Consider the following 14362-nt stretch of genomic DNA (forward strand, 5'->3'; position numbering starts at 1 on the left):
AAACGTCGTCGTCTCTTCACTTTCTAGTGTGGTTTGGTCAAACATTTTTTAGCCATGTTATTGTGACTCCTCATCTCCACTATTGAAATATTCACTAAACTGTGTAACTAGCTTATCAATACACAGGGAAATCACAACAACGTGATATATGTAAGAAAATCATTGAAGCAGGTCGAGGATCGAACCAGCGTCCTGGGTCACCCCAAGTTCAAGTATGTTTATTGAGACAAGAAAGAAATACATCTCAAAGGGATAGAGTAGCTTAGGCTATTTCTACCCCCCCCCCCCCCCGGGTCACCCCAAATGCACGTTGGTTCGATCCCCGCCCTGCTCCAATGATTGTTTCACTAGATTGAAGTGAAACGATTGCAACTTCCAGCCTTTAGCCAATCTAAATGAATTTTGGGGTTCAGATCTTAAGCGTATTATGTGCTTCTAACATTTCCACTATCGCCCACGTGTAAATGGGCGATTTATTATGGGATACATAATAAATGAACAAACTCAAATCTTGAAAGTCATGATTAATCAAACTTTTGACAATTTTATTAGCATATCGTTTTTTGAGTATACCTCAGAGTGAAGAAAGTGGCGAAAATAATATTATAAAAGGCTTCTTAGGTTTTAATAAAGTTTTTTATACTGTCTTACATCAGATTAATAAGGTAAAATATTCATGGTAGGGCTATTTGATGCTATCTTAAACGGGATCAGAATGGGTAAGACTAGGCTATTAACACACAAAACAAAGAGAGTCCGCTTAAATACAATATAGTCACGGAACCTCTATGTTTATCATAGTTCACCTGTACATAAACGATCTAGATAGGAATACAGGAGTGAATAACAACATTAGCAAATTTGCCAATGAATAAATTATGAAGGAGAACCCATCTATATATCTAAGAGAATGTCTGCCTGCCCAAGGTTGGAAGCCAGATGCTTAAGGTTAGATTCACCTAACTATGCAGAGGGAATGGTTTGGTGTACGGAACGTCCATAGGTTGATAGAGGTCGGTCCTATTAAAAGGGAAGGGGCAAGGCCAAATAATGACCCCTTTCATCCCCCCCCCCTCCATAAAATCGGTTAAAGGTGCCTGGACAAGTTTCTATGATTTCTTCACTTGGAAGTGATGATGGAGAATTCGGCATTAAAATGGAAATGTCTGTTTAAGGTTGGAGGTCAGATAGGGGAAGAAATGGGGGAAAGAGGGGAGCAGCAGGAAGACTGTGGGAGGTGCAGGAAAGGGGGGAAAGTGGAAAATGTGGAGAGAGAGAAGAGGGGGGAATCTAATGTGAGGTGAGACACACTATCTCAAGCACCGCCGGGACCTTTCCTAGTACAGTATATATTTAATAAAATGGACGGAAATAGAGAAACACTAAAAGGAAGACATTAATCGACTTTCAAAACGCACTGAAAATTTATATATGGTTTATCCTAACGCTGAAAAATGCATACGATTCTACGTCTTTACCAAAAAAGGCGAGTCAAGACTTGGCGTACGGGTAATAAGTTTAATTGGTGCCGTATTTCTCGATCTTTCTATACAAAATTATTAGTACAAAACGAGACTTTCTTCCTTGGGTTCAACCGTTCATATTTCGTACATTCCACCACAGTCGCTATAGGCACTGTAAAATTTAATGACACTGTGGATTCTGGCCGCTCAGCTAATGTACACAAATCTGAGGAAGCGTTAGGATTGCGGGGCCGTAAGCCTATACAAGTTGAGCTGTGTGAGGCCATCTTGAACACCGTGGTGGACGGTTGGCACTGCTCCCTGGCTCCTGACCCTGGTATTGGTGCGGGCAGGAAGTTGTAGTATCCGGCAGGTCACTTGCTACGAGCAGGTGCCACAAATCATAAATAAACCTTGGGACGAAATGTTTTTTTTTCCCCAGCCGTGTAGACGGCAAGGTCTAGTTCAAATGTATATATTAAAAAATACGTATAATTTACTCATATAGGTATTTTAACCTAACGATACATACGGTTTTGACAATCAGAAAAAAAAATGACCCTTGTGGGGCCTGTCTTCGTGTACAACTTGACCACACTCAAGAAGTCAACTACAAGCCGTAGTGTCCACGAATTTCATTTTGTTAAGCTCATGAAAGGACAAGTATTTTATCCTTGCCCATGCCATTTATTCGAACCTATCCACCACCCAGTCCGATGCATCCACCATCTAAACCAGATTGTACCTGTAGACCATCAATCACCTACCCCGACCTATCCCGCCCTATCTTCTACCTAACCCGATCCATCATTCACCTGGCTACCCATCCATCTACCTAACCTGATCCATCCTTTACCTAACCCAACCCATCACATAACCAGACCCTCACAAATCACAGTTAAACATCAGTAAATCATGTTATATACTACACTAAGAAGCCAGATATAAAGAACAGTGTCATTCACCTGGGCTTTTAGGAGACTCGAACCGCGGACCCGACGCGTGTAAGGCCGAAGCTCTATCAACCGAGCTATTGAGTAGTCTTAATAAGAAAAGTTTCCAGAAGCAGCATATCCTGCTGCCAGACTGAAATTTTCGACTTTCCCCCCCAAGACTACTACTAAAGTTTTGAGGAATTAGTGACCCACGTCATATAAATTGTCATCCACACTTCCCTGGACATAAACATTCCCTATTAAGACTACTCAATAGCTCAGTCAGTAGAGCTTCGGCCTGTGGGGTCCAAGGTTCGAGTCTCCTAGAGCTCATGTGAACGGAATGTTTATTTCCACGGAAGTGTGGATGACAATTTATATAAAGCACAGTTTTAGGGTGAGGTGTTGGGGGTGATCAAGCGTGGTGTCACCATACCTGTGGTGGTGGTGTCACTATACCTGTGGTGGTGGTACTCACCTAGTTGTGTTTGCGGGGGTTGAGCTCTGGCTCTTTGGTCCCGCCTCTCAACCGTCAATCAACAGGTGTACAGATTCCTGAGCCTATTGGGCTCTATCATATCTACACTTTCAATATACCGGTGGTGGTGGTGTCACCATACCTGTGGTGGTGTCACTATACCTGTGATAGTGGCAGTGTGTCACCATACCTGTAATAGTGGTAGTGTGTCACCATACCTATGACAATAGTAGTGTGTCACCATACCTGTGATAGAGTCCGGAGTAAACACCGAGAAAGGAGGAGAAGGAGGACGGGGGGGGGGAAGCGGAGGGAAGAGTAATCCAAGTTGTTGAAGAAGCAAGTGGTGGCTGTGGTGTCCTTGTTGCCCGGGGCTAACTTGAGGCTCCAGGTGTTGCCCCAACACTTGCACCAACAACACTTCACATATAACTCAAATGTAATCTTTACCGCTCACAAACGCACCAAATGGAACCGTTTTTTTTTTTAAGCTAGAAGCCAAACTTCCAGTAGCTTCATCAACAATCAAACCAATAAAAAAATACAATGTGCTTTCACTTTTCTATAAATAAAGTCAAACATTTTAACCACACCTTAATGGAGCCGGTTTGGAATGTCTTGAGCTAATTTTAACACAATGCCACAAAATACTTTACGAAAGTTTAGACCCATACAGAGGTTAGCACCAACGACGTGCGCGACAGACCCTCACCGCACCACGATTAAATCAACACTGAGGCACGGACGCCGAGGGGGAGCCCAAGAGACGTTGTGCCGGGCTGCCTGAAGCACGATACACCACACGTAACTATTCACTCTTTCTTTTAAATGACTAAACACTAAGTAACAACAATAAGAAATTTATAACTAGAATACAACATTGTTAACTGTTTTCTAAATAATTTATAACAAGTTTTAACAAAATAGTCAAAGGTTTAATATTAAAAAATACAAATTAAACTATAAATTCAACAGGAAATATGTATATAAATTGAAACAACACGGTAAAACGGTCAATTCCCATCACGCATGTTTTTTTCCCTCTGAAAAATACTACAATTTTACTGAGGGAGTAAGTAATAAAATAGGTATGTGGCAGCCGTACCCGGGCGAGGGAGAGGGGAGAGCTCTAGTGTTCACAGATGTATATTATGCACACTGCACCCGCGCCGCCTCGACAAGGAATATATATATGTACTCACGACTCTATTCCAGGGCTCACTGTATATACATTGAAAGCTTACTTTTATCCTCAACATTATATTTAGAACTAAAATATACTAGTTTAAAGGTAGAAGTACATGTAAATAATAATAATAATAATAATGTTCATTTAGGAATAAGTACATGCGTCTATTACAAATGTTCAATAGAGGTGCATTTCATTAAAAGTAATGTACAGTACTACAATTTTTTTTACAAATAGCTTTTTTTATTATTAGCAAACTTACGTATACACAGCAATGTGCTTCTGCCCTATTCTATATGAAAGATTACACAGTGTAATTAAAAAAACTAGCTATTAGTTTATCTAATATCCCCATCTCGCAGGATGGTTAATCATACATGGAATCAGGAGAGAACAAGAAATGCGAGGCTGATCTATTAGCCTCCACTAGCAAAATCTAGGTACAGCACAAGAATATCTTCCAATATTCCTGAGTGTATGAAGTAATTACAGAGCTCAAAGTACCTCGTACCATTTGGCCAAAAAAATCACTGATAACAGGGCAATCACAAATATGGTGTTGTAGAGAATGTCCCAGCTCTTGTTCACATAGTTTACAATTGGAATGTTCACCATTGGGGAAACCTGAAAACTGTAGTATTAAAAGCTATGACAACTTTTGTAATAATAGTTATTTGTACGGTCAGCACAGTAACCGGATCAGGCAATGTGATGTAGTCATTGCGCGAATTCGCCTTGGCTATAGACACATCTGGCAGGTTAGTGAGGCTGAGACACTACCAGAATATTCAGATTGTTAACTCTGTGACACCTTTAATGCGCGGTGTGTCCACTCACAAGATGAGTGGCGCTGCCCAATAAACTCGCCCCTCGGGGCAAAATTTAAAATTTAAACCTTTAATGCATTCACTAGAACACTATATTGTTTAATGTGAATCCGTAAAAGATTTTAGACCTCCTGGCCTATTGTACCACCAACTGTGTAACTATTTCATTGACTCTGGTGCACTGGACGACATATTAACAATTTATCCAAAATTTGCTAGTCTATTTTAAAGAATGAAGAACAATTTTAGTTATTTTATTTTTAAGTTGCATTTCTTATGAGCCCATCCCTGCCCTTGTGTGGGAGTGCCCAATAGAAAGTTGGATTTACATATTCGTAAATTGAAACATTGATTGTAACCATGATATATGTGTTTCAGCCTAGTTTAAACCTATTGTCTTGTGTAGGAACCTCTGTCCTGTGTCCAGCCCATCCTCCAAACAGAGACCCAAAAGTGATTCCGTGCACCCGCCAAACCCCCTGTTTATGTATGAAAAACGGTTTACACACGACTCACAACTGTTGACATTCGAACACCTCCGGAGCAAGTGCTTCACTGATGAATTTTGTTCGAACCACAACGGTATAAATGCTTCACCCACGTACTATAAATACAAATAATCGCCAACAGAACCTAAACACCTAACCTATCCTATGCCTATATATGCACAATATGCTAATATATTATAATATTAGTTTATATTTGAGAAAATTCCCGTTTTGAATGAACAGCATGTAAATATTTCAACCCGTCCTCGACTCAAGTCCATTACATCCAGCGGTCGACCCCACAGACGCATTCATAAATTTTAATATGCTGTTCATTCAAAACGGGAATTTTCTCAAGTATAAATTAATATTATAATATATTAGCATAATGTGCATATATAGGCATAGGTTAGGTTAGGTTAGGTGTTTAGGTTCTGTTGGCGATTATTTGTATTTGTAGTACGTGGGTGAAGCATTTATAGCGTTGTGATTCGAACAAAATTCGTCAGTGAAGCACTTGTTCCGGATATGTTCGAACGTCAGCAGTTGTGAGTCGTGTGTAAACCGCTTTTCATTCATAAACAGGGGGTTTGGCGGGTGCATGGAATCACTTTTGGATCTTTGTTTGGAGGACGGGCTGAAACATTTATGAATGCGTCTGTGGGGTCGACCGCTGGATGTAATGGACTTGAGTCGAGGACGGGTTGTGTGTAAGCAGTTTTCCATTCATAAACAGGGGGTTTGGCGGGTGCATGGAATGGACTGTGGGTCTTTGTTTACAGGACGGGCTGCACAATCACACAATCGACTCTGGGTTCAAATCCGGGTAAAACGGAAATGGTTAGACGTGTATCTTATCACCTAATATCCCTGTTCACTTCGCAGTAAATAGGTCACCTTGTTGTTGGGTTGCACCTTGGGAGGGTCAGTAGTTCGACCGTGAGGGGGGAGGGAGGAGGGGGTTAGGACAAGAACAAAAATTTATCAAACTAGTTAGAAATGTTATAAAATAAACAAGGAAAACGAAAAGAAATTATGAAGTTCATATGGCAGGACAAGCAGACAAATTCTAAAGTTTTTTTCAGTTATATAAAGCAAAGATTAGACATAGGATAGGGTTATTAAAAACCGACATATCAGATAACTGATAATGACAGAGAGATAAGTAGTATTTTAAATACATACTTTGTATCTGTATTTACAAAAGAACTTATCATTATGCCTGTAGTCCACTGTGATCTGAACTGTGTCTACAAGTTCAGTCTATATTGGTCGTAAAGAGGACAGGTTGACCAGTTTAGTGGTTACCAGGGAGGAAGTTGTTAAACAAATAGAAAAACTCAAGCCAAATAAATCCCCAGCCAGACAAAGTGTTTGTCAGGGTGCTTAATGACTGCAAAGAAGAAATTTGTGAACCCGTGTCTAGCTTATTCAATAAATCATTTAGAGTCAGGCAGCGTACCAGTCTTGGAGGACTACCTAACTTGTGGAAGTTCTGGGGATCAAAGTCCTTGCGGCCCGGGGCTCCCGGTTGGTCGTCTGGCCTGGTTTAAAATATAAAACTTAAATGAACAAATCACACACAGAAATCACAATAGCGTGATGCATCAAATGAACAAATCCACGTGGGCTGTGATGAGGGTTCGAACCGATGTCCGAGACGTGCCTTACGACACGTGTTTATACTTAACTTATTTTCTTTGAAACGGTCTGAAGAATTTGGGTTTCTGTAAATGAAAATCTAGGGTATACTCATATAGTTTAGAATTTCACAATTCTAAGGTCGGGTGCGTACCCAAGATACAGCACGCTATTTCCCCTCTGAACTGCAACACTGAGGCGTTGGAACAGGAAACTGGCCACTCTTGAGTCTTTAGTTTTCCCCATGAGGTCCTCACCCTCCTCTTTTAGGAACTTTTACCCCGTGCACATTTACCCCAGGCGCCCAAGAGCCTCAGAGCCTATCGGCACGAACCTGTAACAACGTTCTAGGTCTCAGTACTTGTTGGTTGTCTGGATCTCCCTGAAGGTGGCTGCCCCGCCTCCTTCAACTGTGCTGTAAGGTAGATAGGTATCAGCCTTACAGCTGATTATATATATTATACATAATATAATTTTTTAATTAATTATTATTATATAATTCTATAATATATAATATATATAAATAATATCTAAACTATATACGAATGAGTTTGGGTGGATACACTTAGGAGCTGCCATGAATGGGTCATTAGGCCTTCTGTAGTTTCCTTAATTTTTACCTGAATTTACATGAGGTTCGCTATCTCTTTATTGACCTCGACGAAGACAGGAAGCCAGCGGCTTGTCAAAGGTCCCATCATTTCTCCTGGTGATTTGATCGAGCTGGATATTGAAAGGAACTGAATGAATTATTGGTGAATTGATGAATTATTATTATTATTAACCCATGGAACCGCCTACCCGTGGAAGTTGTAAATGTCAAAACATTGCTGCAGTTCAAAATCCAGATGGATAAAATCGTCAGGAAAAATAGGGGGGCTTTGACAAGCCGTAGGCTTCTTGCCCCTTTCGAGGCCACTAGTAAACACCCCTAAAGTAAATTCCGGTAAATAATTATTTGTTGGTAATGAAAGAAAATGAAATGCTGTGTAATACAATATTAATTGCAGCAGTTACTATTGTTTTAAGTTATAGATCTTATACATAATTTAAGAAGGTAAATTAAAAGCCTTTCGAGTAACAAATTAATTCAAACTTGGCATTGAAATTGAAATTGAAATAAGTTTATTGAGGTAAAATAACTTGGCATTGATCCTGCCTGCAGCAGCTAAAGCCCGACCTTCCTTCGCTGGCTCTTAGTATTATATTTAGCAAACCTGTCCAATAATACAATGATGCCCTCTGAAAGCTACCATTTACATGTGGCTATACTATAACATATGAGAGGAGCACGCCCGCTATAGGAGGCGATCAATGCAGAACACGTGCTGCTGCCTCCCAACCTCACTACAGATAAGACCAACAACAGAAATCTACTTGTCAATATTGGATATATCAAGCATATAAGGGAGAACTCCGGGTACATTTAGATCGCGTGTGAGGGCGTGAAGCCTTAGCGGGGGCGCGGCGGGAGCGGCGTGCGGGGCGTGAGGCGATGCTCCTTTGTCACTGTGGGCGGCACGGTCCCGCCGCTTATTGTTCCTCTCAGCTGTGACCCAACTGTCATGAAATAGTTAACCACAAAATCGCTTTTACTGTTAAAACGGCATGGCTGATCTCTTTAAGAGCGCCCTCGGCTACTTGGGAACCAATGGCGGAACAGCGGAGAATGACTTTGTCGGCCAGGAAGTTGAAATCAATGGTATTCGTCTTCGTATAAGAAAGCTTATAGCAGAAGGTAGGCCTCTTGTCGCCACCAGGGAGCAGGACAATGTTGGCTTGACCTGGCGGGCTCAGCCATGGCATGTGTTAGGCACTCCCTCCCTCGCCAACCATCTCTAATACTTCAATAGTTTGTCATTAGGTTAATGTTAGTAGATCATGTATTTGACTAGACACACATTGGGTGCACAAAGACACATTAAAGTTTTGGTTTAGAAACTACTTGTTTATCTGTGGCAATGATTACACTACGTTGGCTGTGTCTCCTTATGTACAAAGGTCTATGTAAATTTATATACACTATTAGTCGTACTATTTTATGAAATCAACTTTGTGTCTATGGAGGTACCCCATGCAGAATAATTGTCGTCAAAAGAGCTGCCAGAAGTTTGACCCCAGCAAGGTCATCGCTACTCTTTTTAAATAATACCCAACATAACAGAACCTTATCTAACCTAACAAAAATAGATACAATTTGGTGTTTTATATAATATATTGTGTGTGACGAGGCTGTAATGTCATAGCTTTAATGCACGTTTTGGATGTTCCTGGGTAGCTACCGTATATTTTTGGTGTTTTTGATTAAAACTCCAACAAATCTTTTGAAAGGATTATATTGAAACTGAGAGCACTTTCACAAGAATTATTAAAGAATCATCTGATTATTGAACTGCTACCTAACCTAATGATCCTAGCTGTGTCTGATATAGCTTATACTTAACTTATTCTGTTATTTGCCTACAGCCCTGATGCTGTTCCCTATAATTCTCATTCTACAATGATGTGCAGAAAAATTGCACAATGAGGCTCAGTTAGGCAGTACTGCTCCTCATACAATGGAAATGACATTTGGTGCTATTCATAGTATCAATTGGTCAGTCTTTATATACAAGAGTAGGTAGGTATGATATATTTTAGGCTTGAAGCTTAATAAGTATGGTACAATTCAAATGGCAACAGGCCATTAGATTCAAACTAGACTATTGGAGATCTTATAGTGGTACAAATAATAAAGGGCATGGATATAAACAGAAGTACTGTACTTGTCAATTTTTTATATTTTTAAATGTACTGTATGCATAGTATTACACTGAATTACAGTACCTGTATATGTATAGTAATTAACTGTTGACTATTGTTAAAATATTTACCAGTCATTATATTGATTTGGTATGAACATCTGTTATGAACTCTGAGCACTCTGTATACTGTACATCAATTGATGTAGCTCATCATTTTCGAGTTAAGAAAGCCACTAGAATATAGTACAAGGTTTCATTAGGATATTTTTAGTGTCATTCGGAGAAAGTCATTCTCTGTATAATTCATTAGCACGTCCTATACTGTGTTGGAATATTGCATGCACTTTAGGTTGTCTTACTTGAGAAATGATATTGCCATATATTGTAGTGGTCAGCATTGTGCAACAAAAATAATACCAAGGCTTTGAATGTAAAGCATACAGAGTGCAGTAAAAACTTAAATTTATTTAGTTTTAAAAGGAGGGAGAATAAAAGGCAATTTAATAAAAGTATTTAATATTAAAAGGAACGACAATCTTGACTCCAGAATGCTTTAATTTTGCAGTCTAATTTCATTAGAAAAATAACTTTAAAATTAAAGGCAAACTTATCAAAGCAAAATCTTGTACACCTGTATCTTTAATCAAATAGTAAACATATGGAACAGCTTACAAAATGATACTGTGTAGTGTATGCGTATTTTTTTTTTTTTCCCCGAATTGGACCACTCTGCCAAGAGATTGTCCATTAGCCAATTCTATCCAGCCCACCAAGGGTTCAGGTCCACTGTGATCTGTTTGAGCAAAAGCAAACTATATATTTATGTACTGTAAATTATACAAACAATAATTTAGCATTACAGTACAATGTTATTACTTACATCTGTTTCTATCTGCAGGTGGCTTTGCCTTTGTATATATTGCACAAGACCTCAGCACTGGGAAGACATATGCTCTGAAGGTATGTATTTTATTTGCATTATTTATAAATGTATTGCTCAAATGGAATTATATTCATATAGTGCTATTTCCAAATATTAGTTAATTGTAAACATGGTACTGATGGAAAAAAATTCGTCATTTAAACAATTATATACAATACTTAAATACTGTAGATAGATAGATTTCTTAAACTCTGTAACAGCATGCATATACATGGTGCCCTGAACAATATTCCAGGAATGTCTTCAAGTAGTATTTTTTTGTACTAATGTTCTCCATCAAAATATCTTCTTGATAATGTACATTTAATAAGGCCACTAATATGCAAAGTATTTCAGGCATTACTTAAAATAATAGTGAGGCTGTTTAAAGGGCTGGAAGGTGCTAGAGGTTTGGGTGTTATGGGAAGTTGTGGATCTTTCTGTAACAGATTCCAAATGGAAGTAGAGGAAATCTGGTTGGTTTTGCAAAAGAACATTCTTGTGTGTATAAGATTGGGAGGTCACTAGGATTTAACTTTTGGAAATACAGTACTGTAACTAGATGAAAACAGAAGAGTAAATTATAACATTCAAAAAAGTGCTCCAATAGGCAAGCAGTTTGTTGGAATACTAAGAAGAGTGCAAAATGTGGTACTCGCCTAGTTGTGTTTGTGGAGGTTGAACTTCAGCTCTTTGGTCCTGCTTCTCAACTGTCAATCAACTGGTGTACATATTCCCAAGCCTATTGGGCACTAACATATCAACATTTAAAACTGTGTATGGTGTCTGCCTCCACCACACAGTTTCAAATGTAGATATGATAGAGCCCAATAGGCTCTATTGCTCTGGGTCTGGTATTTTATTATTGGTGTTTAACAGATTTAGGAAAACTGTGCTGTAACAATATTTTGTCAGAGTAATTCATGGATTGGTAAGATCAGGAAAAATGGGGGGACCTTTGAAAACCTCCCAGTTTCCTGTCCCTGTTGTGGCCACTAGATAAATGGAAACCCCTCGGGTAAATTTAAGTTAAGTTTAGGTGCTTGAGTTAAACCTCTTCAGTCTGTGGTCTTGGTATGTTGATTGGTCAGGGTGAGAAACTATGAATATATATTGCATTTTGTGTATTGTTATTGTATGTTTATTCCTTCTCCTTGTCATTAAATTGGAAGGCAGAAGGTTATAAAGATCATCTTTATATCCTTCTTTATATACAGATCCATTTTTCCATCTTTATCCTAGATGGATAAAAACAAAAATTTACAAATTATTCTAAGATGGAGAATTGCTTTTCAAACCAGAAATAAGAAAACAAGAGGCCACCATTGTAAAAGCAACTTTTTGTTAAATATTAAATTAAAATAAATTTTGTTATTCAGGAAAAGTACATATAGATGAAGAGTTATATAGCAAGAAGTGTTTTGTCACAAATGTAGAGGTACTGTACTGTAATTGGAATAAACTTCAGGGAAAGGTTGTTTGTGCTAAAACCCCTGTTGTAATTTGTTTAGTAAGAAGGCTAAAATGCAGGTAGCAGTGAACTGCTGCACTGTATATAAAAATGCCAGGAAACTATAATAGCTCTTGTTTTAGTAGATACTGTATATTAGGTAATTACAAATAGTACTGTATATAATAAAGGCATGCATGTCGAGATAAGAGAAATAGAGAATAAAAAGAGATAAAGAATAAAGATAGACGATAGAAATAGAGGATAGATAGACATGGAGGAAGGTAGTGAGGTCAGGAGGGAGGGAGGCAAAAATGGTGGAAGGGTAGGAGTGTAGGTGGGGAGCCGGTCGGCCGAGCGGACAGCACGCTGGACTTGTGATCCTGTGGTCCCGGGTTCGATCCCGGGCGCCGGCGAGAAACAATGGGCAGAGTTTCTTTCACTCTGTGCCCCTGTTACCTAGCAGTAAAATAGGTACCTGAGTGTTAGTCAGCTGTCACGGGCTGCTTCCTGGGGGTGGAGGCCTGGTCGAGGACCGGGCCGCGGGGACACTAAAGCCCCGAAATCATCTCGAGATAACCTCAAGATAGTAAAGGGAAGAGATCGGGGCAGGGAGGGAGGGAGAAATGGGACATGACGGAAGATAGTAAGCGAGGGGGTGTGGATCAAGAAAGTTTATTTTTTCGTTCAGATAATTACAATAAATATTGCACTAAGTTCTACATGACCTCATTTGTTAAACACCACTGTAGTATACCTATGTACATACATTATGTTTAGTGAATTGGTAGATTTTTACAAACTATTTAGTATTATTACGATTAATGTAGAGTTTACCCTAACTTTTCACATGGGAGTTCTGTATAATGTTTTATTTCATTGCTTTTGGGGAGGTGTTTATTTGACGTAGGAAAAATGCAACATGCCATCATGTTACAAATCTGGTACAATGATTTTATATTTGCTTGACAGGCAAGGCAAAATATTCAGTAATTGCCAATTTAAAATATTCTACTTTACCCTAGATTTTTCTCTCTCTCTCTTTTCCTATAAGAAATGGGTTGGATCAAGCATAGAGCAGCCCACAATCCCACATGAGGATATACTCGACTCACCCACAGTGAGTGAGCAGCTTTCTCCACACTGCTGGAGAATGTTCTTTATTATTCACTGTTCTCAATGAGCTGAGTTTTCAAGTGAGCTTTAGGCCTTCAGTGCCTCGCAAACATATGCATCCGCTGCACATTTTCTTCAGTACTTTCAGCAATAATCTCTGTAGTTTATCTTTTTTTTTCAGCTGATCATTCACCATATCTTTCCTTATGTTTGTGTTGTGATTTTGACAGGATTGAGTTTGGTAATGGTGAGGACATCGCCATGTCACAGCTAAACCCTTAATGACATTTATCATAAATCTTCATGATTCTCACTTACATTTTTACATACTGGATTCATTGCTGTAAAATACAATTTCCTAGAACAGTGGTAAGAAAGACTTTTGTTACTGTATGTGGAAAAGACTTAGTTACTGCTTTTGATGGTTTAGCCTTAAGCTGAACATTTCAAACAATCTTTATTTTAAAAAAAGTAGGGAGGTTTAATGAAAAAAAATAAAAAATCAATATGGTGGCAATGTTTACCTGAGGGCCACTAACACTAGTGGCCTCGATGAGGACAGGAAGCCAGCGGCTTGTCTAAGGTCCCCCCCCCCCACCCTATTTGCATTCATGATCTTGTCCAGTTGGATTTTAAAATTTAACAGTTTTGGCATTTACAGCTTTGGTGGGTAGGCAGTTCCATGGGTTTATAGCCCTGTAGGTGAAAAAGCATCTCCTGTTCGCAATCCTAAATTGTGGCTTGTTGAGCTTGAAACTGTTGCTCCTTGTTTATATATACTGTACCTTGATTCTTTGATATAGAACCAGCTCTACCACGCTCCAGCAAATCGTCCACAGCAGCATTCCAACTTTACAAATCTGGGCATAAAATGCTCCTTGTTAGTTGTCATATAAAATGTCTTAACATTTACTCCCTCTTCAGTGTGTTGCCACCTAATCTTCTATACCACTTGGTGTGTGCTGCTCACTTTCTATTCCTGCTTTATTGCACTCTCATCATGTCTGTCTGTCTTTATATTTCTCTCCCCTATCCTCAAAATTTGCTTGCATTCTCTCTCTGCTAGTTTATCAGAATTCATTTGTGTAACTTTCCAATCTATCTTGGTA

At 39.1% G+C, this 14362-nt stretch overlaps 2 protein-coding genes across 13 annotated transcripts in view; one reads left to right on the forward strand and one right to left on the reverse strand.

The window, feature by feature from the left end:
• LOC123761262 (protein tyrosine phosphatase Meg) overlaps nt 1-3611 on the reverse strand; it is a 328139-nt gene extending 324528 nt beyond the window's left edge. For 2 of the 5 annotated variants that reach the window (XM_069301643.1, XM_069301582.1), the window contains exon 1: nt 3123-3606. The gene's annotated coding sequence lies outside the window, so the exon portion shown is untranslated. Of the gene's footprint in view, nt 1-3122 lie in introns of all 5 variants that reach the window. The other 3 variants (XM_069301454.1, XM_069301750.1, XM_069301504.1) reach the window with 3 other exon arrangements.
• Nucleotides 3612-8528: 4917 nt separating this feature from the next.
• aux (cyclin-G-associated kinase) overlaps nt 8529-14362 on the forward strand; it is a 48460-nt gene continuing 42626 nt past the window's right edge. For 7 of the 8 annotated variants that reach the window (XR_011222274.1, XR_011222249.1, XM_069302015.1 and 4 more), the window contains exons 1-2: nt 8530-8759; nt 10664-10725. Coding sequence is in view for 6 of the 8 variants with exons in the window: in XM_069302015.1 (XP_069158116.1) it covers nt 8630-8759; nt 10664-10725 (192 nt within the window). In the remaining 2 variants the exon portion in view is untranslated. Of the gene's footprint in view, nt 8760-10663; nt 10726-14362 lie in introns of all 8 variants that reach the window. The other variant, XM_069302111.1, reaches the window with a different exon arrangement.

This window comes from Procambarus clarkii, chromosome 1 (genome assembly GCF_040958095.1).
Source record: "Procambarus clarkii isolate CNS0578487 chromosome 1, FALCON_Pclarkii_2.0, whole genome shotgun sequence".
NCBI classification, from domain to species: domain Eukaryota; kingdom Metazoa; phylum Arthropoda; class Malacostraca; order Decapoda; family Cambaridae; genus Procambarus; species Procambarus clarkii.